Source organism: Mesoplodon densirostris, chromosome 18 (genome assembly GCF_025265405.1).
Source record: "Mesoplodon densirostris isolate mMesDen1 chromosome 18, mMesDen1 primary haplotype, whole genome shotgun sequence".
In the NCBI taxonomy this organism is placed as follows: Eukaryota; Metazoa; Chordata; class Mammalia; order Artiodactyla; family Ziphiidae; genus Mesoplodon; species Mesoplodon densirostris.
In genome coordinates, this window is record NC_082678.1 from 5,068,959 (window position 1) to 5,094,738 (window position 25,780).

Here is a 25,780-nt window from a genome sequence, read left to right on the forward strand (position 1 = left end):
CAGCCTCAACATTTTGGAAATCTTCCCCTTATCAACTGCTCCCCAGCCTGGGTGCCTGGAAGATGGACTGGCAGAGGCTGCTTTGTTGCATTTTGTTTGTGCTTTGATGCCAGGAATGCCGCCTAGTATAAGTCCTTAGGGGGGCACATGGTGGGGGAGCCAGGCTCTCCTTGTCCTCCAGCTGCTGTGCCCCCTTCTCTCCTTCCCTGACTCCAGGACTGAACCGCTCCCAGGCTGTAATAAATCTTTGTAAATAACTGCTGAGACTTCTCTTTCAGGGGAAAGGAGAGGGAGGAGGTAACAGGTTTCCCTGTTACCCTGTAGTGGTCATCCAAGGGTCAGGTCCTCGACCCTAGTGTCCAGTCCTCTAGTTTGCAGCCTTGACTGCTGACAAGCTCCGAGCCCTCTTGGGAAGGACCACAGGAGTTCTAGGTCCTGCTGGGGATGGCTGAAAGAGGGGCTGTCCCCCAGCCCCACAGGCCTCCCCTCGGGAAGATCCCCTTTGTTCTCCACAGTGCCAGGCCTATGTGGCCCAGTAAGGATGATGCCCCTGGGCTTCTTTCCAACTCCCCTACCGTTAGGAAGATCCTTTCAGGCCTAACTTTAGCTGCAGCCCCCACTTCCGCCCCCTGGGGGTGGGGCCCGAGGGCTTGGGGGCGGGGCCGCAGTCCTACGCACTTTCGCTCTCGGGGGCGGACTCAGTGGCGGAAGTGGCGCCGCCGGGAGATCCCCTTCCTTTCGGAGGTGCTGCTGGGGCCGCGGAGACCGGCTGGGGCTAAGAAGAACTGGGGCCGTGGCTGACATGGAGCAGGTGGGTCCGCGAGAGGTCAGTGGGACCGGGTGGTGGTACGAGGGCTACGTCTTAACAGTAGATCCCGCCTCTCTAGCCGGTGTCCGTTCACAGTTCCGTCCGACCCTTCCCACACCCCCTGCGCCCCAGGTTCCGCCCCCTTCCTCTGCTTGGCCTTGCTCCACCCCGCGCCGGGTTCGAGGGTCTCGGGCGCTGACCGTCCGCGGCCCCGCCCACTCGAGAGAGCCCGGGAAGGGCGTCCCGGATCGGCCTCCAAAGCCTAAGTCTTCTTTGTGAGCGGAGAAGCGAGGGGGCGGTATCTGGGTATGAAAGGGCAGGAGTTGGATATAGGGAGGGGTCAGGGCCTGAGAATGAGGAGGAATATATCTACAAGTTACGGTAGGTCTTCGTCTCACTGTCATCCGGTCTCCCTCAACTTCCTTTGGAAATGACAGTGAATGACTTCCTAATTGACATCAGAAGGGCCCTTTAGTATCTTTCTTGAGTTCTTAGAGGTGCATACTAACTCGTAATTGAAGTAGTTGATACGTGCCTCTCTCCCCCTTTTTTGGCTTCCTCCGTGTCAGCATCCCCTTATTTTCTTCCTTCTTCTCTGACTGTAGAAATACCGTTTCACATTCTCCTCTCTTGCCCAGTCCCTTACTCTGTACACTGAATTTGGGTGGTCTCGTCAACTCTCATGGCTTCAGCTTTACACCACCTAAATACCCGAAACGCGCCCAGGTCTACATCTTCAGCGGAGTGCCCCTCCCTGGAGCCTCAGACTTGGCCATCCAGCTACCAGTTGTACAGCTCCACTTCACCTGCCACTCACTTCGTCTGAACTTGAACTGCTGCTCTTTTCCCCTGCAGATTCATTCTTTCTCTACCGCCCCATCCCAGCCAGAAACCTGAGAATTATACTTCCTCTTCTTTCTCAATTTCCATATCTAAGAGGTGACCTGAACATGCTTCACACCTGGTCCTGTGCCTCTAACTCTTTTGTTACCACCCTGTTGATGTGTTTCTCACCACCACGATGACTGCAGTGACTTCCCAGCAACTTCCAATCATGGCTGCCTGCAACCCAGCCTCCAAACTGTAACTCTTGTGATCCTTTACTTTTATTTTTTTTAAATTAATTAATTAATTAATTAATTTATGGCTGCGTTGGGTCTTCGTTGCACGCGGGCCTTCTCTAGTTGCGGCGAGCGTGGGCTACTCTTCGTTGCGGTACGAGGGCTTCTCATTGCCGTGGCGTCTCTTGTTGCAGAGCACGGGCTCTAGAGCGCAGGCTCAGTAGTTGTGGCTTGCGGGCTCTAGAGCGCAGGCTCAGTAGTTGTGGCGCACCGGCTTAGCTCCTCTGCAGCATGTGGGATCTTCCCGGACCAGGGATCAAACCCGTGTCCCCTGCATTGGCAGGCGAATTCTTAACCACTGCGCCACCAGGAAGTGCCTCTTAGGAGACTTTAGAAACACATCTCATAATGTTACTTCCTTGTTTAAAACCCTTTGATGGTTTCCCATTACCTATGGGAAAGACTGAATCTTTAGCACAATTTACAGAGCTCTCAATGACCTGACCTCTTCCCTACCCTGTGTGTACCCTAAGGTCCAATAATATGGCATTGCAGGATGCGCTTTTCCACACACTTTGTGTCTCCATGCCTTTGCATGAACCAGCCCCATTACCTGAAGGCCCCTTCTCTTACCTGCTGGGCTACCTTCTGCTTGTCCTTCAGTGCTCGGCTCAGGCAGCATCACCTCTGGACCACCTTCCCCCCACCACCCCCAAGGCTAAATATTGGCCCATCTGAATCCCTGCAGCAGCTGTCCATAATAGCATGATGATTGACAATACAGACTCCTGAATCAGACTTCCTGCGTTCTGATACTGTTTTGTGATCTTGATGAAGTCACTGCCTCGGTTTCCTCATTTGTCAAATGGAGGTAGTACTGTGCCTGCCTGACAGTTATTGTGAGTATTAAATGAAATAGTGTATGTTTCATTTGTGAATAAGTGCTCAATAAATAAGTGTTAGCTATTATGGTTTACATAAGAATAATATAGAACAGTGGGTATAACTTTTTTTTTTTTTTTTGCATTACGCGGGCCTCTCACTGCTGTGGCCTCTCCCGTTGTGGAGCACAGGCTCCGGACGCGCAGGCTCAGCGGCCATGGCTCACGGGCCCAGCCGCTCCGCGGCATGTGGGATCTTCCCGGACCGGGGCACGAACCCGTGTCCCCTGCATCGGCAGGCGGACTCCCAACCACTGCGCCACCAGGGAAGCCCATAACTTTTAGTTTTATAAAGTGCTTGAGGACAGTTGACGTGGCTTCCTTCTCATTCTGTCCCAGAGCCCCAAAGCCTGACTCTTTGTCAATGAATATGACTCTTTGTCATTTCTCAATGACTCTTTGTCATTTCTGCTCAAGAAATGAATCTGGAAATGGGTAAATGTTACATGGCAAGCGTTAATTCTAGAGAAATGTACACAGAGCTCTGGGAACCCAAGCAAGAAAAAAGCCAAGGATGGCTTTCCAGAGGAGCTGACAATTAGTGAGGCGCATTAGAGTGAGAAAATGAGTTTACCAGAAAGAGGTAGAGACCAGGGTGGGCTCAGAGAATGGAGAGCTGGGTCCTCTGAATAGAGAGCTCTTGCAGGGGAGGGGGCTGAGGTGGGCAGGAGGGCAGAGACAGTCTCTGCTGCCAAGGCTGGGGATTCCTTTCTTCACCTGGCCATGAAGAAGTGTCCCCATGAAGAAGTGTCCCCTGCAGGGACCATGCCCTGGGGAGGTCTGGAGGCCTGGTACCCGTGTTTGGGGACAGGTCCCTGGGGTAGGGTCAGCATGCACTCCTGTGGGCTGGGCCTGTGCTTTAAACCTGAATCTGGGCTTTTGTTAGTGGCTGGAATGCCCATCTTCCTTGCCTCCCGCTGGTAGACGTGGAGGCCTGAGTCAAATGGCTTCTCCTCCCTGTGGCTTTCCTGGCCTCACCCACTCTAGCTGGGGTCAGATGTTCCCTTCTGTGGGAGCCCACGGTCCTTTGTTCGTTCCTCCCTGGAAGTGCTGATCACAGCATGGCACTGTACATTTCTCTGTCAGCCTCCCTCACCAGACCCGGAGCCCCTGAATATCCCCAGGGACCAGCACAGTGTCTGGCACCCCGTACGCTCTCCGTTCTCGTGCTGCGGTAAACTGAGCTCTCCCACACCTAGACTTGTTTGGAGGAGGGGGGCGTGGGTGAGACCAAAAATCCTGTACGTTTGACAGCTCACACTTACTGCATCGAACGGTAGAGATGGTTGGCCCCATTTTACAGACAAGGAAGCTGAGACTTGGGAGGTGTCTCCGCAGGAACTTAAGGGACCATCTTCTGACTCCAGGTCCACAGCTGTCTCCCAGAAAGTGCCTCAGGCTCCCAGCCCTCAAAAGGGGCAGCTGCCACATCAGTGGGATAAGGGACAAGGAAGGCATCCCATCCGGCCCGTTGTGTATCCCTCTGAACTTTTCCTGCCTGGGAAGAGGCTGATCCTGGCTTTTGTCTGGTCAGAGCTGGTGCTGGGAGGAGTCTGTGCTGAATCACCCCCACCCCTGCAGAGCCCTTCCCTCAAGGAGGCTGATAGGACTGAGATCGCCCTGGAAGATGACTGGCTCTTCCAGACTGACCTTGAGAACTTGACCTCATTAGCCCCCATTTTTATCCAACAGCACCAAGGGGTCGGGTGGGGCCTGACTCACCAGCCCTTGAGTAGGCCAGGGGTCAGAGAATCCCAGAGCAGGGGGCATCTCCAACATTAACAGGGCCTGGCACGTAGAGGGAACTGGAGGGCTGAGTAGATCTCAGTTTGTTAGGATTTTCCAGTGAACTGTACCGTCAGAGCCTTCTGGGCTGGGGAGGGGTAGGGAGTGTACAGTGATGAATATGGTTTCTTGGCTTGACTGTACTCGGTCTCCACTTCCCCAAAAGGAAGGGAGAAACAGAGCCTGGCTTGGGCTTTGATATCTTATTGGTCGCTGCTGCTGTGTCCTCTCCTTAAATTCCTACCTCTCCAGGGAACTTCCCAAGCCCTCTGGATGGGGCACAGTAGGTGCCAGTAAGCCAACTGTGTCGAGGCTGATGGCATGGGCCACTGAGCCCTGAACTACAGGAGAGCCTAATGTGTACCATCCTGGGCGAGCAGCTCCCTGAGGTCAGGGCCCATCCTACCATCTGGCAGTACTGATGGACCCTCAGTTTGGGCAGAGTGCCATGCTACACATGCCCGGCCCAGGGCCCTGCTTCTAACACTGTGGCCCCTAATAGTAGTAATAGCTACTGTTATTTAAACACAGGCACATTGCAGGTGTTATTTCTGATCCTTTCAATAGTTCTGTGAAGTGAGCATTCTACCATCCCCATTTTACAGGTGAGAGACTCAGTGATTTGGTCAAGGGCACACAGCCTAATTAATAAAGAATGGCCTTGGGGGCTTCCCTGGGGGCGCAGTGGTTGAGAGTCTGCCTGCCGATGCAGGGGACACAGGTTCGTGCCCCGGTCCGCGAGGATCCCACATGCCACGGAGCGGCTGGGCCTGTGAGCCATAGAGGCCCGTGTACTGCAAAAAAAAAAAAAAAAAAAGAATGGCCTTGGGCTTTCAACTCCAGGTCTGCTGACCAACCCCCAAACCCACACCCTTTCCCTTGTTCCAGGGTAGGCATTACAGGTCCACAGGCCAGTGAACCTACTAGATATGTGCCATGTATGGCCAGACACTGTGACTGGGCCTCAGGGGCTTAAGGAGAGATGACTTTGAGGCTCAAGTCTAGCGTGTTAGGAGGGAAGTGCTGAGGCACAGTCCCGAGACGTAGGCCTGGGGAAGCCTGAGGCTGAGGGTGAGGTGTGCCCAGGAGGTGCCTTGTGAACTGGTCTCTGAAGAGTTGGAGTTCCCCGCAGGGGGAGAAGGTCATTCCAGAATAAGGAAGCAGAGGCACTGGAGGCACTGAAGGGAGACCAGCTGGCCATGGTGTGTCCTGGGAGCAGCCAGTGATCTGGAGAGCACTGGGGGAGGGGTATCAACCCCAGAGCAAGAGAAGAGAGCTGGGGACCCTTGCTATCTGAGGGATTTAACTCCTCACCCAGTCTTCTGTCTGTGAGCTGGGGCTCAGGGAAGAGGAGGGGAGCTGCCACCCTGCCTGAGGGTGCCCAGGAAACCAGTCCCCCTTGCCCGTTGGTAGCGGAGGTGCCGGGGCTCTGGGCAGCACCAAACACCAAGAGAGGGTGGAGTCCAGCTCCAGGAGAGGCTGGACAGGTGGGGCCACTCCTCCAGGGCTGGGTGTGAACGTGCACCTGTGCATGTGACGCTGCAGGAGAGGGTGGAAGTAGCCGTTCAGCACATTTCGTGAATATTTACCGTGAGCCTGGTACCGTTCTGGGAACTGGGCACGCAGCAGTGAGCAGAGCATGGGAGTCCCTGTTCCAGTGGAAGAAGGCAGGCAGGAAATGGCCCAGCAAACATGTAATATGTCTGGGGTGATGTGTGCTGTGAAGAAGAATAAAGCAGGGTAAGGGGGTGGAGGGTGGGGCTAAAGAGGCTGTTCAGGGAAGGCCTCTCCAAAGGGACCAGAATGGAGGGAGGGGACATTACAGAGACCTAGGGGAGGAACAGACAGGACAGCAGGAACAAGGGTCCAGGGGTGGGAACATGCTTGATGTGTCCAGGGAACAGTGAGGGACTGGTGTGGCTGGAGCAGAGGGTTCCAGGGGAGGAGGAGGCTTCAGGCCAGGGTGGGGACTTGGGCCTTTACTCTGGGGCAGCTGGAAGCTGTTGGAGGTTTGGGGCATTGGGAGGTGTGGTCTGACTTTTACTGGGATCTCTCTGCTGTGTTGAGAATAGACTTGGGACAAGGACAAGGAGGCGGTCAGGAAGCTGTAGCAGGTGAGAGATGTGGCTTGGGCAGGGTGATGGTAGTGGCGAGCAGTGGCAGCTACTGGCTGGATTTTGAAGGATTTGTTGATCGTTCAGATGTGGAGCGGAGGGCACTGGGCTCTCCACAGGCCCTGCCTGGGGGGCTGTTCAGCTCTTTGGGGTCTTTTGACACCTCGCTTCCCAGCCAGCACAGGCTCTGGAGGCAGCCACGTTTGGGTTGACAGGGTCCCAGCCCAGCACTGAGGGAAGCCCACGTGTCCCTGGGGTCAGCTCTGACCCATCCAGGCTGGGGGGCTGTAGGCAGGCCTCTCTGAGCTTCAGTCTCCTTATCTCCACAGCTCCTGGTAGTGGGTGCAGTGAGTAAAGGAGAGGATGTCTGCAGGGGGCCAGCGTGGGCCACTGCCAGCCCAGATTTGTTTCTTGTGGAAGGTCTGCAGGCCTGTTCGGTCTGCTGTCCTCCGTCCCCGAGCCAGCTTCCACCCAGGCCGGCCAGCAGGGCACAGGCCAAGGCCAACCTCTTTTGCACGCAGAGCCTCTGCCTCCTGCCCTCCTGTGGATTCTCCATTAACCTGGGCATTAACAGGGGCTTGATCCAGAGCAACCCCAGCCCTGGCCTGAAGCCGTCTCCCAGAGGCAGTCAGAGCTCGAGGCTGTTTCCGCCAAAGAAGAGGCAGGGGTGTCATGTTAGCTCACCCTTCCGCAGCGATCACTCTGCGTCAGGGACTGTTCTGGGCCATTATGTGTAATAAGTCACTTAATCCTTATAATACCTCCAAGAAGTAGGTACTACTGTTACCCCCATTTTACAGGGAGAAAACTGAGGCACAGAGGGGTTCAATGACTAGTAAGGTGGGAATCCAGGGTTTGAATCTTCTCCTGGCTTGACATCCAGTCCTTTTTTGGCTTCATCGATTCCTCCTGATTTGTGCTGTGTTAGGGACCCCTCAGGGAAGCCCTCGTGGCTAGTGCCAGCATTTCCTGAGCAATGCAGCGTGGGGGATGTGTTTTGAGCCCGTGTCTCCTGTCCCCTCAGCCTGGGGAGAGGGTTTGGAGGAGCCGCACTGCTCCGAAGTGAGAATCATTTCTGGATATAGATGAGATGTGTTCCGTCCCCTCGGGGTCACAGAGCACAGCTGGTGGAGGGAACACTAGCTGGAACCTGTGCAGCTTGGCCCAGCCCTCTGTGGGAAGCTGGGCAGAGGAGAGGGTGAGAGGACCTCAGAGGGAGCCGTGGTGGCCTGGTGGCCGTGGTTGACGTCTATGGCGCGCTTACTCTGTGGTGCCAGCTGCTGTCCTACGTGCTCCCCACACACCGCTGTCTCCTCTGATCCGCCAGGTGGCCCAGGCTCAATACAGGTATCCCCCGTTTCCAGGTGCAGCCTTGGAGGCTTGCTGAGTGAGGGAGGGAGGGACATTGCTCACATCGCAGACTTGCCTTGGCCGGGAAACGCCGGCCAGGAGCTGCCGAGAGATGGCTGGAGCTTCTGGCCTCGGGTGTGGCTGAGGCCTGGGAAGGGCCCTGTCTGTGCCCCTGCCACCTAAGAACCGTGGAGATTGGACCCTGGGGGAGGCGGGGGCGGGGGGAGCAGGCACCAGTGGGAAGGGGTGGTATCAGAGATCAGTCCCAGGCCCCGTGCTCCAGAGCCCAGCCCCTCCCTGGGGAGACACATTTGCCTGGAGCTGCAGTAGCTGGGCCCTTAGTGCACAGGATGAGGGAACCTGGGCTGAAGGCTCGGACAGCTTGCTCTGGCTCAACCAGGCGGGTGAACTGCGGAGGTCAGATTTGAACTCAGGCCTTTGGGGGTGATTTTACTACTGTGGGGTGTAAGCCCCACCCCCTCCCGCACCCCACTTAATCTCCCTCTCACCTGGACGGCCTTGCCGGCTGCTGGTTCCATTTCCACCCCCACCGGCCAAGCACCTGCCGTCCTTCTCCCGACCCGTACATAAATGCCAGCCTGAGGCGGGAGCAATTATTGCCGCCTTTTTTATTGTGGTAAAGCACACACAGCGTTAACAGTTACCGATTCAGCCATTTTCAAGTGGACAGTTCTATGGCATTAAGTATATTATCGTTCCCTTTATTTAATGCAGCTGAAGAAACCGCGAGTCTCAGGACGGTTCTCTTTGCCCAGGTCGCACGGCTGGGAAGGGCAGACTGAGACTTGAGCCCTGGCCGCAGAGTCCAGTTCCCTTTGCACAGTACCAGCTGCCTGCTGCTGTCTGCTGAGTCGGGCCCCACCCAAAGCTCCTGCTGCGCTCGGGCTAGTGTTTCCTGGGGCGAGTAAGAGAAGGCCTGGGAGGGGGTGTGAGGGCCCACCCCTCCCCTTTGCCCGCTGAGCTTTCCCTGGGCCCAGAGACCTGACTTGCCCACTCCTCCGCGCGCCTCTTTCCCTTCAGACCGAGGACAGACGATAAAACCTCCAGTTTCCCCTCCCTCCCCGCCACTCTCCCCAAGCCTCAGCAGCTCAGCTTCCGCAAACACATCAAGTGTCAAGTCTGCAGGCAGCCCAGGCGGACTCCTTCACGCCACACGTGCTGCTCCGCTCCGCTCCCGTCTCCTCTGAAGGCTCTTGGGAAGGGCCGGTGACAGCAGGTGGTGGGCTTGGCAGGGGGCGCTGCTCCCAGAGGGCTGGGTGGCAGCCCTGGGGGGGGGCGGTGCAAGGAGGCCCAGGCCAAGCTGCTCTGCCGGCAGCTGCCACCTTCCATCCTCCAGGGTCAGGGCAGTTCCAGGCCAAGGTGGCTTTCACCTCTTAGACTGGCAGGTGGTCGGAGGGAGCTCAAAAGCCTTTTGAAGTTGTCTGAGTTCTTTTCAAACCACACCCAAGGAGGCGCCTCAGGGGTGACCATGGATGGAGTCTGAGGAAAGGCTGGCCGGTGGGGCTCTCTGTGGCCGCGTCTTGTGGCAGGACCCATACAGTCCTGCTTTTATCTGTTTTCTATATTGAGGTTCTTTTTTTTGGCTGCGCCCAGGGATTGAACCCAGGCCCTCGGCAGTGAAAGCACAGAGTCCTAACCACTGGACCACCAGGGAATTCCCGTCTATTGAGATTCTAAGTAAGGTTTTCTTGTTGCTGTTTCGTTTTAAGTTAAACCATGGACCTTTTTCCCACATAGAGAAACGGAGGTTGGCTAAGAAGGACTTGCCCAAAGCTATTCAGGGTTAGTGGCTGCCCTCAAACTGGGGCTCAGGTCTTAACTCCTGACCAGGGCCCATTCTACCCTACCAGCTCTTGCTTATTTGGACCCGGAGTTTCTTTCCTGGGGGAGGGCAATGTAGAAGCCTTCTCTCTCTGCCTCTTGGCCAGCCGCCCCCACCCCTGCTTCAGAGCTCCAGGGGTCGGCTCCCTCACAGCTCTGCATCCGCTGCTCGCCCGGGCTCCCCCAGCACTTCTGCTCTCAGCCCCCGTCTGTGTCTCGCTTCCACAGGGATATCTGGGTGTGTGAGTATCAGTGCTATTGCCACTCTGAGTGTGTCTCACACCCAAGCTGTTGCCAGCCAAGTCCTGTCCCCAGAGAGGGAGGGGGAAAGACAGACAGACCCGGGAGCAGACTGGGAGTGGGGAAGTCACAGCGCCCTGCCATGAGATAGGGAAGAGGGAGAGGGGGAAGGCAGATAGAAGAGAGGAGAGAGAGAGAGAGAAACATGAGAGAGACTGATCCGATGGGGGTGGAGAGAGACTCACAGATGGGAGAGAGAAGGAGAGGAAGACCCAGAGAGGGGGCGAAATAAAGATGGACGTGGGAGAGGGTACAGAGACACTTCTAAAGAAAAGTAGAGAGGTAGCTTGTGAGAGAGACAGAAAGGGGGAGGAGAGAGGGAGACAAGTCCGGCAGGAAACAAGAGGGCTATTAGAGACAAGCAAATGTCACCTGCCCTGGGGCTGCGGCCCTCTCTCGGTGAGGGATGCGCTGAGTGTGCAGTCTGGCACCAGATCCAGCTGATGGACATTGGGGGGTCCCATTGCCTGTGGCCTGTCACATCCCCTCCTCTGACTGCCGCCTTCCAGAGCTGGGCCCAGCCTTCCTTCAATACCCTCCAGGTGAGCTTGTCACGGGGATCCCAAGAGTGTGGTAGAGGGGGGATGGCCTTGGGCTGGTGCCTCTGCTGAGAGCAGTCAGCTCTGTGTCCACTGGCACACAGGCAGAGGGATGGGTGATCCGGCTTGCTCAGAACCCCCTGCTGGCCACATACGGGGGGCTTGTTTTGGACTTAGTAGATGGAGTGGGGCGTGGAAGGTAGCAGACGTAGCAAAGGTATGGAGGGGACGGCGAATCTGGAGGGGAGACTGGTTAGATCTTGCCTTCCCAGGATCAAGCACAAAGATCTAGGGCTCCCCTTCCACCGGCCCCCAAACCTGCCCCCTGGTGCTGGCGTGTGAGAATACTCAGGGAGACCCTCGATGGGGTCCCAGAAACTCAGGCCCCACTACACTGCATCAGCTCTTCTCTGGCTCTAGACTAAACCTTTCCTTCCCCCGCACAGGGGACAGGGCCTCTGAGGGCCCCCGCCAGCAAATTGGTAGAGCAGAGACCTTAGGCCTGGGGCCTGCATGGCAGGGAGGGAGTGCTCCAGGGCCCCTTTTGTCTCTAGGGTTCATGAGGATTTCAGCCTCATGCTTGCACAGGCAGGTGAGGAATGGGTAAGTCCATTCACCCTTTCGGAACCTTGGCTGTCTTATCTGAAGAATAGGAGGAACCATCCTGCCCTGTGTGGGCACGAAACACGGCCATGGGCGCAGTGTTCTGTGGGCCCTGGAGCTCTGGGCGAGCCTTGGGTAGTGGCTGGGTTTGCCCTGGTCCTCTCTACCATGTAGCATGGAGTTGCGGGCCAGGAGACCCTCTGGGTCATCCACTTATTCAACAGTCAGTTATCCAGCACCTGTTAAGTGGCAGCATCGTGCTAGGTCCTAGGAGACGGCAGGGACCAAGTCCGATAAAGGCCTGCACCGCGGAGTCTGCAGAACAATCAGTAAGATGGTTTCAGATGGTGAGACTTCACTGAAGAAGGTGAAGCTCCGTAAATTAACTGGGACTGGGGACAGGAGGGTGGGAGGCTCTGAGGAGAGGGCTTTGGGGCTGCCTGTTGAAAGGACTGGGGAGAACGTTCCACCCAGCCCGGGGAGCTAGGTCTAGGGCCCCCGAGGCAGGACTGGGCTGCCACGTGTAGGGACCTAGAAGTCCCGGGTGGCCGTCGTAGTGAGACGGGGCCCGTGCCTTGTGCGAGGAGTGGTGCGAGGAGCCAGGCAGAGCCACGTCCTGCGAGGGCATCACGAGGCGGGTGCTGTTATCCTCAGACCCGGGGGGCGCCCTTGAAGGGCTGTAAGTGGGGAATGGCAGGATCTGATTCATGTTCTGAAAAGCCTTCTCTGGCTGTCGTGTGGGGAAGTGGTTGCTGCCGGGGGAGAGGAAGCCTGGAGACGCGCCCATTAGGAGCAAGTTGGAGCGCTGGGAGAGAGCCGTGCTGGGTGGGCCTGAGGTGGCAGTGGTGGGGACATAGCTGGAGATGAAGATGTCATCCCGCCATCCCGCCCCCAGCACAGAGCACTGTGCTCTAGGAAGTCCCTCCCAGTCGCCGTGGATTAGGGGGTGGGAGGGCAGGGCTGGCTGCTGGGAGGGAATGTGGCTTTGTGCTTGGAAAACAAAGAACAGAGCTTGGGACTGACTTCTCCTGGGGGTGGGGGCAGGCCCGGAGGCTGAACCACAGGGCAGCGCTTGGCAGGAGCAGGCTGTGCCCCCGGACATCGGGGAGGATCCCAGAGGCCTCCAGGGGTGACCGTGGGGCTGCAAGACTTTGCCGGGGATGGCGGGTGTAGAAGCAGGACAAGTGAGAGGGATGCTCAGACGCCTCCAGCCTGAACGTCAGGCCGCAGTGGGAAATTAGGCAGAGAGGGCCCTGGGCCCCCGGGTTAGGCTGGGGCGGAGGGGGTCCCCGGGGGCTGCGTGGGAAGGGACGAGGGAGGTGACCGGGACCTCCAGGACCCTGACATGCAGGACCTGAGCCAGCCGCCCCGTCTTCCCGCAGCCGTGCCGCTGAGGCCCGGCCCTCTCTGCCTGGAGGTGGGGGCCGCCAGGATGAGCAAGCTGTCCGGGGAGCCGGCCCGCGACCTGGAGCGCAGCCTGCCGGCCGTGGCCTCCCTCGGCTTGTCGCTGTCCCACAGGCAGAGCCTCTCCTCGCCGCCTCGCGGGAAGCGCCGGGCCATCTCCGACGTCCGCCGCACCTTCTGCCTCTTTGTCACCTTCGACCTGCTTTTCATCTCCCTGCTCTGGATCATTGAGCTGAACGTGAGTGGGGCCAAGGCTGGAGGCACAAGCCGCACTGTGGGGGTTGCCTGGGCCTCAGTGACTCCGTCTGCCGTATGGGAGGGTTGCCTCTGGCGGTGGTGGGAGGGGGCGCCGTTGATTTCCAGGTAAAAGGAAGAATGAGATGACAAGAAGAGCTGTTCTCATCTTCCAGAGAAAGAAACTCAGAGAGGCTGAGTCGCTTATCTGAAGTCTCTCAGCCAGTATATGAAGGCGGCAGGGTTTGAACCCAGACTCTGGCTCCAGAGCGCGCACTCTTGACCTCTGCGCCATACTGCCCCCTAGCGGACACTCTTGAGAAAGGAGGAGGGAGCCCAGAGGACTCTGGTTGAGCTATTGAAACCTTTGTCTTCTTTCTGCTCTACATTACTCTCTGGCTCCATTCATTCAACAAACATTTTTGAGCCCCTGCTGTGTCCCAGATACTGTGCTAAAAGCAGAGGGTACAGTGGGGAGCAACCAGTAAACACTCCCAGTTCCCAGTGGCGCCCAGCTCTCCTTCCCCACCTGGGGCATTCTTCAGTGCCCCCCAGTTTGGCCTCTTGGGTTTGGTGAGATGCCACCTAGCAGTCTGCAGGCGGAGCTGCCTGTCGGGGCAGGGTCTGCCCCCTTCTCTCCCTGTGCAGTGCTTGGCCAGCTGGTGGTGGGGCCTAATCCCCGGGTGCTAACAGGGCAGGGCAAGACCTGACACAGAGGCAGGAACCGTGGAACAGGGCATCCCAGGCTTGGTCCCGTGCCAGCTTCTCTGTAGTAACTGTGTGACCTCAGCAAGGGACTCAGCCTCTTTGAGACCCCCTGTTCTCCTTGTACAAAGTGGGTCAGAGTTCTGGATGGCAGGTACCCTGCCTCCAGATCGCAAGCTCAGGTGTCAGAAGAGTGACTGGTGCTAGAAATGAATTTGGAGAAGGGGCTGGTTTAGGGGTGAAGAGGGTAACTTTGATTCCGGGCGTGTTGAGCTGGAAATCAAGGCAGGGCTCTGAGGGTGACTGGCCTTTGTGCACAGGGATGAGCTGGCCCCTTCAGCGAGAAGGAGCCACAGCCACGGGGCCTTCGGGACCATCTTACCGATGAGAGAGCTGAGGCCCAGCAAGGTTCAGGGCCGCTTGAAGAGCTTCCGAGGTCTTAGACATTCTTGCTTTTGAAGGTCCCGTGCAGCATCTCAAAGCAGGCACTAAAATTCACCCACATCCTTCATTCAGTATATATATTTTCTTGCCAGAAAAGAGCTGAAAAAATTTTTTGATAATTTTACTTTTGAAACTCTCTGGCTGTATTGGCTGTAATAGCTTAGCAGTCCTCATGCAGACTTGGGAATTCTTGCAAAGTGCGAACATCTAACCTCCAGATTGTTTTCAAATGTGATGAAAAATTTCAGAGTGCTGGATTTAATAGTTCATAGAATCAACAGAATGTTTCACTCGGTAGACACTTCACTGAAATTTTATTAATTTTCAGCTCTGTCATCTTATTTTCATATTTTGGAGCATACGTATTTTTAATTTTCTAACAGACTGTGTGTTGCCCAGTGGATGCAACGACCCTGGCCGGGTTATAAGACCTGTGCCAAAGTCTCGTAGCCCGTGGCAAAGCAGGGGCTGGAACTCCACTGTCCTGAGTCCTCACGCAGTGGGCAGGCGGGTACCCAGGCAGAGGGAGAGTTCTCCGTAAAGAGAAAAAAGGTGGAAGACAGAGCTTGAGGGACAGGGTCTGTTAGGGGTGGGAGGGGCCTTGGAGCCCAAGAGGGAGCAGTCAGGAGGAAGAGGCGGACCGAGCTGGGGTGGGGTGGGGTGTCAGGCCAGGGGCAGCAAGGCATCAGACTCCACAGGGCTCAGAGCGGTCTTGAGGTTGAGGCATTCAGTGGGGATGTGCCAGGGGCTCGAAGTTCAGTGAGGGGCTGTCCAGATTGCTGGCTCCTGCCCCGAGCATCAGAATCACCTGGGAGTTTTATAACCATTCTAGATGCTCAGCTCAGCCTGAGATTCAGACCCAGTGTCTGAACATCTGTATCTTTAACAAGCCCCCCAAGCCCCAATTCATATCATCTGCCGGAGATCAGAAGCCCCGGTCTAGGTGTGAAGGGTCTTCCCCTTCAGGGCTCCCAGGCCCCATTCCTGAGAGTCCCCTTGTGCCCCGCTTCTCCGGGGACTGGTGCCCCACCTGCAGAGGCGTAAGCCTGCCGCCCCATTCCTCCTGAAGCCTCAGGCGGCTCTAGCTCTCAGTGTCCATCCAGACCCCTCACTCCCCAGCCAGGGTCTCAGGGGTCCCATTGAAAATGTGTGGGTGGCTAGGGCAGGGGCGGGGGCAAGGACCAGTCTTCTCAGTCTGAATGCCATCCTCTCTAGCAGCATGATGGATTTTGCCCATTAAGTACAAACCTAATCAATTGATTTGCCACCTGGGGCTCCGTCTGGCACCACTGCCCACCCCTGGCCCCCATCACCCCAGATGGATGCCCGGCTGGGAAGATAGAGCACCGCAGTGGTGGGAGGGAGATGAAATTATGTGAGAGGCATGCTCCCAGCGCCCTGTGTGCCAGCCCTACCTACCTGCATGGGGCTCATCGCCTCTCCTGCACAGCCCCAGGGCCCTCCAGGCCTGCCTCTTCCTGGGCAGTGTGCGCGCCAGTGTCTGAGGCTGCCTGGATCCTTAGAGAAACAGTAACAGTGCTGGGGTCTCAGGTCCCTGGCTGAGCTCCCCTGCTGCTTCAGGGGCTTCTTGAGCATTTACAGCCTCTCCTCCCGGTTCTACCTTCTCCCCCTCCCGCCCCTCCCCCCCCCACCCCCCCGGGAGAACAAGGGGCAGCCCTGGGGACTTGGTTCTGCTTGCAGAGCTATCCACGTCTCTCTCTTCCAGACCAACACAGGCATCCAGAAGAACCTGGAGCAGGAGATCATCCACTACAGCTTTAAGACTTCCTTCTTTGACATCTTTGTGAGTGGCCTTGGAGATCCTGGGGACAGGGAGGGCATAAGAGCGTGACTCTTTCGCTGGATTCTCTCCTTGTCGCAACACACATCCTAATCTGATCAGGGAGACTTGCTCCTATCTTCAGGGAACCCTCAGTATTCAAACGGCTTCCTAAATGAGGCCCCACCTTCAGAGAGCCCCAAGTGGGAGGGGAAGACGAGAGACCCCTATCCAAGAAGGTCACATCCAGATCATCCCCAAAGAAACACTGACTTGGCCTCGGCCATCCTCTCCTGGGGTGGACACACCATGAGGAGGGAAACTCAGGTGGCAGGACTGGACGGGGAGGCCCGCCTTCAGCAGGGGTAGGGCCACTGGCTTGCCCGTGATGGTCCCCCGGCCCCCCACACCAGGTCCTGGCTTTCTTCCGCTTCTCCGGACTGCTCCTGGGCTATGCTGTGCTGCGGCTCCAGCACTGGTGGGTGATTGCGGTAAGATGCCACTTTCCTGGCAGCTCTCGGGCCCTGGCGGGGCTGGCGCAAGAGATGGGATGGAGGAGGACTCACTCCCCAGCCTCTGTGCTCGCTCTCTTCCTCCTTCCCTCCCCTGGGCAGGTCACCACGCTGGTGTCCAGTGCATTCCTCATTGTCAAGGTCATCCTCTCTGAGGTCAGTGGCTCAGGGTCTGGCTGGTCTGGTGGGCATCTGGCCTGAGGGATGGGCTTCTCCCAAGAAGGGACCGCTCCTCTGATTTTGGGTGTCTGACCCTGCTGTCGGGGTTGGGGTGAGGGGGAATCCTGTCCTTTGAGAGTTCTAAGGGATCATCTCCACTGGCTTTCCCCACTCGCGCCGCTGCAACCCCAAGGACGGAAAGTTCCGCCTCTCGCCTAACCTTAGTTTATCCTGCTGCAGAACTCATTAATCCATCCGTCTCGAAGGCGTGTGCCACAGAGGGTCCCCACAGCTGGTACCGGGAGTGGGGTGTAGGCCAGAGTTGGTAGCCCCAGGGTGGGGCTCTGGGTTTGAGGTGACTCCCTGCCGTGGAGCTCAGCCCCCTCCCTCCACAGCTGCTCAGCAAAGGGGCCTTCGGCTACTTGCTCCCTATCGTCTCCTTCGTCCTCGCCTGGTTGGAGACCTGGTTCCTTGACTTCAAAGTCCTACCCCAGGAGGCTGAGGAGGAGCGATGTGAGTGCTGGGGGGTGAGGGGGTGCAGTGAGGGTCAGCCCCACCCAGGAGAGGAGCGTTTGGGGCCTGAGAGCCAGTTCTGAGCTCTGCCTCTAGGAGCCTTAGGGTGAGCCTGGGCCGGGGGACCCCAGGCTGCTGGGGCATGACTGTCCTTGGTCTGGGGCGATGGCTGCCCACGTCTGCTCCCTCAGGGTATCTTGCTGCCCAGGCTGCTGTCGCCCGAGGACCCTTGCTCTTCTCCGGCGCCCTGTCCGAGGGCCAGTTCTATTCACCCCCAGAATCCTTTGCAGGTGCGAGCTGGTGGGTGGGAGAACTGCCTTTGGGGAGGGGTGTTGGCTGGGTCTGTTCTTTCTGTTCATGTCAGCTCCCCGGGGAAAGCGAGCAGCCCTCTGCCATACCCACTTTCATACCCCTACACCATTGCACTTGTACCCCGACCTCCCCGCCCCGCCGGCTCTCTCCACCTCTTCCCATTGTCCTCTGCTTGTTTTCTGCAGGGTCTGACAATGAATCAGATGAAGAAGTTGTTGGGAAGAAAGGCTTCTCTGCCCAGGTATCTGGCTGCCTACCCCGCCCCGGGTGGGCACCCTGGAGGAGGGGCCAGTGCTGCACTCAGCCCGGTGGGCAGGGGCTTCCCAGCAGAAGGCAGACCTTAGGCAGCCTGAATGCCAGCCCGTGTCCATCTGGGTGTCTGCCCCACTGTCGGTCAGGCCCACTGGTCTGCTTCCTGCCTGAGGCCCGGGGGTAGCAGCCGCAGCCACGGCACCTGGTCCCAGGAAGCCCGCAGGGCCCGGGAGACCGGCCCAGACCCAGCATCTGGACATCTGGCTGAGTCAGGCTTCCCACCCAGCCCGGTGCAGAAAGAGCAGGTGGGGTGCAGACCCCAGGCTGACCCCTTCCTGACTGCCATCCCTGGCCAGGAACGGGAGTACATCCTCCAGGGGAAGGAGGCTACAGCGGTGGTGGACCAGATCTTGGCCCGGGAGGAGAACTGGAAGTTTGAGAAGAAGAATGTAAGAAACCCGCCTCCCACCTGATCCGGAGAGTTTTCCTGTGGGGAGTTTTCCCTCCCTTTTCTGAGGCCTGAGAAATAAGCCCAAAGATTGCACGGGTTGGAACCATATTCCTAACCCCAGGAGAGGGGGCTGAGCCCTGGGGTCAGCCACTTGGTTGGGCTGCACTGGACATTCCCACCGCCCCTCCCCCTGCTTCCCCCCACCCCACCCCCACCCCCGGCTACTCTGCTCGCTCGGCTCCAGCTTTGAAGGGGAAGCCAGGCTTCGGCCCTGTGTCTGGTGTTTTGTTTCACGGTCAAAACAGTATTATCTAAAAAGATGGCAGAGAGCTTGGAAAACAGAGGGAAAACATCCTCATCCCTTTCTCTGGCCAGTTCCTCTGGCAGCCCTTGTCGGACTGGAGACACGGTCCTTCGTGGTTGCAGCCGCAGCTGTGCTCCTGCCTTTAAACTTGAGATCAAAAGCCTTTCTCTCCTCATTGCAGAACATTTGTCGGAACCACTGTTTTTTTTTTTTTTTTAATTGAAGTACAGTTGATTTACAATGTTGTGTTAATTTCTGCTGTACAGCAAGGTGACTCAGTTATACACATATGCACATTCTTTTTATATATTCTTTTCCATTATGGTTTATCTCAGGATATTAAAGAGAGCTCCCTGTGCTATACAGTAGGACCTTGGTGTTTATCCATTCTAAGTGTAATAGTTTGCATCTTACAACCCCAAACTCCCCGTCCATCCCTCTCCCTCCCCCTACCCCACTTGGCAACCACGAGTCTGTTCTCTATGTCTGTGAGTCTGTTTCTGTTTTGTAGATAGGTTCATTTGTGCCATATTTTAGATTCCACGTATAAGCGATATCATATGGTAGTTGTCTTTTTCTTTCTGAGTTATTTCACTTATATGATAATCTCTAGTTGCATCCATGTCGCTGCAAAGGGCATTGTTTTGTTCTTTTCTATGGCCGGGTAGTATTCCATTGTATATACGTACCACATCTTCTTTATCCGTTCATCTGTTGATGGACATTTAGGTTGTTTCCATGTCTTGGCTATTGTGAACAGTGCTGCTATGAACATAGGGGTGCGTGTATCTTTTTGAATGATAGTTTTGTCCAGGTATATTCCCAGGAGTGGGATTGCTGGATCATATGGTAATTCTAATTTTAGTTTTCTGAGGAATCTCCATACTGTTTTCCATAGTGGCTACACCAACTTACATTCCCACCAACAATGAAGGAGGCAAGGAGGCAGAACCACTTTTTTGTTTTTTGGCTGCGTTGGGTCTTTGTAGATAGCTTCGTGCAGGCTCTCTAGTTGCGGCGAGCGGGGTCTACTCTTCGTTGCAGTGCATGGGCTTCTCATTGCGGTGGCTTCTCTTGTTTTGGAGCATGGGCCCTAGGCGTGTGGGCATGTGGGCTTCAGTAGTTGTGACACGTGGGCTCAGTAGTTGTGGCTCGCAGGCTTAGTGGCTCTGCAGCATGTGGGATCTTCCCGGACTAGGGATCAAACCCGTGTCCCCTGCATTGGCAGGCGGATTCTTAACCACTGTGCCACCAGGGAGGTCCCAGAACCACTGTTCTTTAATGGCTGCTCAGATATCCCGAAACTCCCGGAGTTTTCTACCCTGAGCTGTTAAAAACCTGCCCTGCCTGTCACCCACTCCTGCCCCCCAGGCTCCCCTCTGCCCACCTCCCTGCCACCCTTCCATCCCTGCCACAGGAATATGGGGACACTGTGTACACCATCGAGGTTCCCTTTCATGGCAAGACCTTCATCCTGAAGGTGAGTGAGGGAAGAGGTGTTCTGGAGCCTCCTGCTCTGCCTGGGACTCCAGGAAAGAGCCCGGGGGTAGGGGGACCCGCCGGCAGGTTTCTCCCAACCAGGAGGGAAGGGCTGGTGTGCCCGCGTACACCTGGCACCGCCCAGCCCTCTGCCCGCCCCGCTCCAGACCTTCCTGCCCTGCCCCGCGGAGCTGGTATACCAGGAGGTGATCCTGCAGCCCGAGAGGATGGTGCTGTGGAACAAGACGGTGACAGCCTGCCAGGTGAGCCGAGCCAGGGGGCCAGGCCTGGGCACCCCTCAGGGCAGAGGCAGAGCGACATGGCGGATTGTACCCCAGCGTGATCATGGCCCCCAGGGGACCCAGGTCACGTCATTGGGCTGCTCTGTGCCTCAGCTTCCCCGTCTGTAAAATGGGGATGGTGGTACCAGCGCCTCCCGGAGAGGGTGGGGAAGATGGAAGGAGGGAATGCTCAGAGCGCCTGGCCCAGCCGGTGCCCATGAATGGGAATGGCTCTTAATTAAGGGACCTGAGCGCAGAGCAGGCTGGCCTGGGGCTTTCCTGAGACGCTGGGACCCTTCCCTGGGGTTTTCCTGGGGTGGGTACACCTCACGTCTGCCCTGACGCCCGCAGATCCTGCAGCGTGTAGAAGACAACACCCTCATCTCCTACGATGTGTCTTCGGGGGCCGCGGGCGGTGTGGTCTCCCCCAGGTGAGTGGCCCCCAAGCTGCCTCCTCTCAAGCCAGGCCGCCTGTCCTTGGACCTTCTCGGCACCCCCTGACCTAACCCTACCCCCTCCAGGGACTTTGTGAACGTCCGACGCATCGAGCGGCGCAGAGACCGATACCTGTCATCGGGCATCGCCACCACCCACTGCGCCAAGCCCCCGACACACAAATATGTCAGGTGAGCTGAGCCTTGCCTGGGGTCGTCCGCGCCCGCCCCTCCCCTGGTAGCTGTGGGGACAGGGCAGGGTCGGTGTGTACAGTTGGCCACTTTCTCCTGCCGAGGCTGCCTTCCTGTCCCCAGTCCCGCTGTCCCTATCCTGCTTATCTGCTGGAGGCTGGACCCACCACCAGGCCGGAGGGCAGCTCCAGGATAGACCGTGAATGGGGATGAATAGGGAGCAGCCCGGGGAAGGGGGCTGGGAGCCATGAGGTTACACTGGTCTGGGGGACCTGAGCAGGAGGCTCTGTGTCCTGAACCATCGACTTCCAGCCTGAGGAGACTCGGGTCGCTTTCATCCCCTTCTGCCTGTCCCGCGGCCTTGCCTTTCTCCCGCAGCGCTTGGAAGTGCCTCCAAAGGGAGAGGCCTTAGTCTCCCTGCTGCCCGTTCCAGGGCCTCCTCCAATTGCCCTGCTGTCTAATCCTAGCCCTGCAGGTGACCTCCTCCCAGATACCCACTCTTCCCCTTCTGTCCTGGGGTTCCCCAGGGAGCACTGTTCTTTGAGTGTCAGCTTGGGGCTCTGGTCTCGCCACCACCGCAGACTTGCTGGGTGATGGGCAAGCTCATTTCCCCCCTGGGTGCCAGCTTCCTTATCTATGGAGTCAGGGGAGCTGTAGGCGAATTAAATGGAGATGGGATGTGCACCATACAGCTCAGGCCTGACGCCTTCTGATAAGGCGCCCCCTCCTGGAGCCCAGTGGCACTGCACCGCTCCCAGAGCTGGGCCCTGGTGAGGAGTGCCCGCCCGGCCCACCCCCTCGGGACTAGAGCGGACCTAGAATCCCTGGACCGACTAGATGAGGGCTGGGAAGGTGGTGAGCTGGGGCTTCCCTGCCACTGGGGGTGTGCAAACATCGGCAGGCGGTTGTAGGAGGATTCGAGCGTCACATGGCAGGTGGGGGTGGAGGGCTGTATGCCGTGGCCTCTGGGACGCCCCTCCTGGGCCCTGCTCAGGCAGCGAGGGGGTTGCTGGACCAGCAGCTCCCTTCCCTCTCCCACCCCAGTCCAGGGTGGGCCAAGAATGGGGCGTGGTGGGGAGTCAGGGGTTCTGCCTGGCTCCAAGGTCCCCCACTGGTACCTCTCTCCTCAGGGGAGAGAATGGTCCCGGGGGCTTCGTCGTGCTCAAGTCAGCCAGTAACCCTGGAGCCTGCACCTTCATCTGGATCCTTAATGCAGATCTCAAGGTGGGCATGCCGGGTGGGCATGCCGGGGCTGCAAGGCAGGCTCTGTGGAGGGGAGGGGACTCTGCTGTGTGACCTTGGGCGCTCCCTGCTCTGCTCAGAGCCTCCCCTACTCTCCGCCTCCTTTCTTGCTCTAAAACTGGGGGCAGGGTCCAGATGGTCTTCTCACCCTGAGGTGCCGGAGGAATTGTGCCTCCGCTTTTCACCTCTGACTCCCGTGGCCCCCAGGAAGGGTGGCTGGCTGCCAGCCCAGCCCCTCCCGGGTCTGTCTGTGTGACTCACGCCAAGCCCCAGGCACGGCATGTTCTTCCTGCCAGGGGGTGGGGGGGAGGGCGGCCTAGGCTGCATTCCAGAGCTGCACCTGTGTTCTGGACCAGAGCAGCCCCTGCTGGTGCCAGTTGTTGAGGGGGAGCCCCTGCCCAGGGCAAGCCTTCCTGGAACTTCTCGCCTCCCCCAGGGCCGCCTGCCCCGGTACCTCATCCACCAGAGCCTCGCAGCCACCATGTTTGAATTTGCCTTTCATCTGCGGCAGCGCGTCGGAGAGCTGGGTGCACGGGCATGAGCATGCCCCCTCACCACCCTGCGGGCCAGGGTCCTGTCGCCACGGCCTCCAGAGCCAGAGGAGGGGCCGGTTGGGCTTCCCACTGCCCACAGAGGACCTGGCCTCAAACAGTGGGGAGGAAGGAGCTTCCTCCCACAGCAGCCCCTGGGCCCCAAGCTGCCACCCTCCACACACTTCACTGTGCCTGGGAGCCCTGGCCGTGGGCAGGTCGAGAGCTCAAGCGTCTGACTCTGCCGCTGAGGCCAGTGGGGTCCATCCATCCTGCCGACGTTTACTTGGCGTCCCTGCCTCCTGGAAGAGGAGATCCGCTGTCCCCACCTGGCCAGGCCGGGGTCTGGAATGGGAACCTCGGACTTGGCGGGGGAGGACCCTGGGCAGGACAGAAGTCAGGGCAGCCTTGTCACCAGTGTGCAGGCGTAGGACCCCCTTCTTCCGCCTGCTCTCTCATCACGGTGTTTTAGGATTATTTAAAGGGTCTGGGACCTTTTCCCACTTGCACTTGTGGGGGTGTAGGTTGCAGGTGGGAGTGGTGGGTGCTGGCACGGACCTGCCTCTCCCAGGTTCTCTCCAGGTTGCCTCCCCCAGCCCAGGGCCTCCTTGGGGACCTTTGTAATTTGAGCCAATTAAAAACATGAACTCAAAAAAAAAAAAAGCAGTCCTTCCAGCCTGGCCTCTTGAGGGAAGAGAAGAGCAGCACCTCGGAGGTGGGGGAAGGAGCCGCCACATGACACACCCTCTCACAGCCTCGCAGAGCCAGGACGGAGCCAGTGGAGACCCAGTTCCTGGAACCACCCCCAACTTTCTTGAATGGTTCAGCTGGGCAGATGACTGGTCAGAGAAAAATTCCCCGCCTCCCTGCCGGGTCTCCGGTGAGGGAAGGTCAGGTTAAGGTCTCCAGCCCAGGATAGGGAGGCGGGAGGTAGGGAGAGACCTGGCAGTACCCACAGCAGGCCTTGGTTGCCCCTGGGGTCCCAAGGCTGGGGTCCGGGGGGCAGCCTGGACGTGGGGCCTGGCCTTCCCGGTCACTGATGCACCTCCGGGACGCCGGCCTCTGGGGTCCACTTAACCTCCCGTCTCTGCCCCGTCACCCTGGGGCCACCAGAAAACCTGCCTTCCTCCCTCCCTGCCTTCAGGCTTCCCGAGGAGCTGACTTGCTTAGAGCCGGGGTGGGGGCGGGGTCTCCTCTTGGTCCTGGCTAGGTGTGCGACCCTGGGCAAATCTACCTCTCTGAGCCTCCATTTCCTACTTTATAAAGGCTTTTGTAAGGTTAAAAGATACCAGGGATCAGGTGTAGTGCTCGGTCATCAAGAGGATGCAGTCCTGCCGCAGGTGGGCGCCCACGGGCCTTACCACTAGGTTCTCATCTCAGCTCCTGGCCCTGCCGCTCTTGGTGCCCGTTGCTTCGTCCACTCAGTGACGCCTTCCTTCCTCCTCCCCCACTCCCTCCACCCTGTGTGCCAGCTTCCAGCAGCACGTGCTGCTGCTCTCGGTGCTGGGCTGTCCTGGCAGCCCTCCTACTGGCCTGCTCCCTGGGGATGAGAGCCAGGTCCTGCCCAGTGGCACCCTGGAGCTGGCAGGACCCAGAACTCTTCTGGTACGGCCACTGTGAACAGAAAGGGGGCAAAATGCCCAGAGAGGGGTAGAAGCTGACCCATAGTCACACAGCCTGTTTATGGCTGCTTTGGGGCTAGAGCCAGATCTGGCTGCCGTTCCCTGGAGCCCCTGGATTCCCACCTCCCCCCACCTGAGGTGTTGGGGTAGAGCTGGGGCCACCTCCCACACCTCCCCCCACCCTACTGGCCCAATGGGAGAGGAAGACACCTGGCAAAGGCTGGCGTCCAGGAGCCCACGTGTGGAATTAACTTCCGTTGCCCCTGCTGGTGAGGTGGTGGTCGGGGGCCAGGCCTTCAGGGGCGGATGCCCGAGGACATGGCGGCACTGTCCCTTCTTGCTGAGGGGAGAGTCGGGCTGTGCCCTTGAGCCCAGGCAGTGGGGAAGGACACGATGGCCTGGTACAGAGCCCAGAGGGGGCCTCGGTTCCCGCTGTGGCCTGCTCTGTTTACAGACGAGCCGCTGTCCTCCCTGGGTTAGGGGAAGGGGCGGGGCAGAGGGCAAGTGCCAAGGTGGCACGAGGCTGGGCACGTGCCTGGTCCCAGACGGTGCCTGAGGAGTGTCAGACACCTGGAGGTGTCACGCTGAGGACCCCGCCCCCACGGGAGCATCTTGAGCTTTTCAGAAGCTGACCTCTGACCTGGGGGCAGCCAGAGTCCAGGTACCCCAAGCCCCACCCTGGGCCCAGAATCCCCCAGCAGTGAGTCTTGGCTCTGCTTGTAGCATCTGACGCCAGAGGGCCTGAAAATAGCCCCTGGAGGAGGGGGAGGAGGGGGCTATTTAAAGGGCCTGGGAGGAACAGAGCCCAGAGAGAGGGAGCGGTCATCATGGCCACTTCAGAGCTGAGCTGCCAGGTGTCCGAGGAGAACTGTGAGCGCCGAGAGGCCTTCTGGGCTGAGTGGAAGGATCTGACACTGTCCACACGGCCTGAGGAGGGGTGAGTGCTGGCCAGCTGGGGGTCCCTCCTCCCCTCCCCTAGAGCACCCTTCCTGAGCCTTAGGAAGCCAGAGCACAAAGCCCAGGAGAAGTTTCGGGGGGTGGGGGCCAGGAGAGTTCCCGCTGGGGGGAGCAAAGTGGAGTCACCCCTCCAGCACCCCAGGTCCTGGCAGTCCCGGGGAGCCCTGCCACTCAGCGTGTGACTGGAGGGCAGCAGCTCTCAGGAGTTCAGTGTCCCCGTGCCCTCTCCTTCCCAGTTGCTCCCTGCATGAGGAAGATGCCCAGCGGCGGGAGACCTACCACCGGCAGGGGCGGTGCCAGGCACTGGTGCGGCGTTCCCCCTGGCTGGTGATGCGGATGGGCATCCTGGGCCATGGGCTGCAGGAGTACCAGCTGCCCTACCAGCGGATGCTGCCGCTGCCCATCTTCACCCCTGCCAAGGTGGGCGCCACCAAGGAGGAGCACGAGGACACCCCCATCCAGCTGCGGGAGCTGCTGGCACTGGAAGCAGCCCTGGGTGGCCAGTGCGTGGACCGCCAGGACGTGGCCGAGATCACCAAGCAGCTGCCCCCTGTGGTGCCTGTCAGCAAGCCCGGCGCCCTGTGCCGCACCCTGTCTCGCTCCATGTCCCAGGAAGCACAGAGAGGCTGA

General features: G+C 58.4%; 2 protein-coding genes across 5 annotated transcripts; both read left to right on the top strand.

Moving 5' to 3' along the window:
* Positions 1 to 698: 698 nt before the first annotated feature.
* Positions 699 to 23,318, top strand: STARD3 (StAR related lipid transfer domain containing 3). Of its 4 annotated transcripts, none has more exons than XM_060080841.1 (15): positions 699 to 811; positions 12,726 to 12,985; positions 15,857 to 15,934; positions 16,324 to 16,388; positions 16,525 to 16,578; positions 16,977 to 17,094; positions 17,286 to 17,384; positions 17,592 to 17,647; positions 18,015 to 18,107; positions 19,785 to 19,893; positions 20,060 to 20,155; positions 20,525 to 20,604; positions 20,695 to 20,799; positions 21,930 to 22,023; positions 22,478 to 23,318. In XM_060080841.1, the coding sequence occupies exons 2-15, from the start codon at positions 12,776 to 12,778 to the stop codon at positions 22,580 to 22,582; spliced, it is 1,362 nt and encodes a 453-aa protein (XP_059936824.1). In that variant the 5' UTR covers positions 699 to 811; positions 12,726 to 12,775; the 3' UTR covers positions 22,583 to 23,318. The 4 variants fall into 4 exon arrangements, with proteins under 4 accessions (XP_059936824.1, XP_059936825.1, XP_059936822.1 ...); XM_060080842.1 differs by having other exon boundaries at positions 16,324 to 16,401; positions 19,831 to 19,893; positions 22,478 to 23,313; XM_060080839.1 differs by having other exon boundaries at positions 16,324 to 16,578; positions 19,831 to 19,893.
* A 1,702-nt stretch (positions 23,319 to 25,020) lies between these two features.
* TCAP (titin-cap) lies at positions 25,021 to 25,780 on the top strand. The gene is made up of 2 exons (XM_060082387.1): positions 25,021 to 25,130; positions 25,387 to 25,780. Exons 1-2 carry the CDS (start codon positions 25,021 to 25,023, stop codon positions 25,778 to 25,780), a joined length of 504 nt encoding a protein of 167 aa, XP_059938370.1.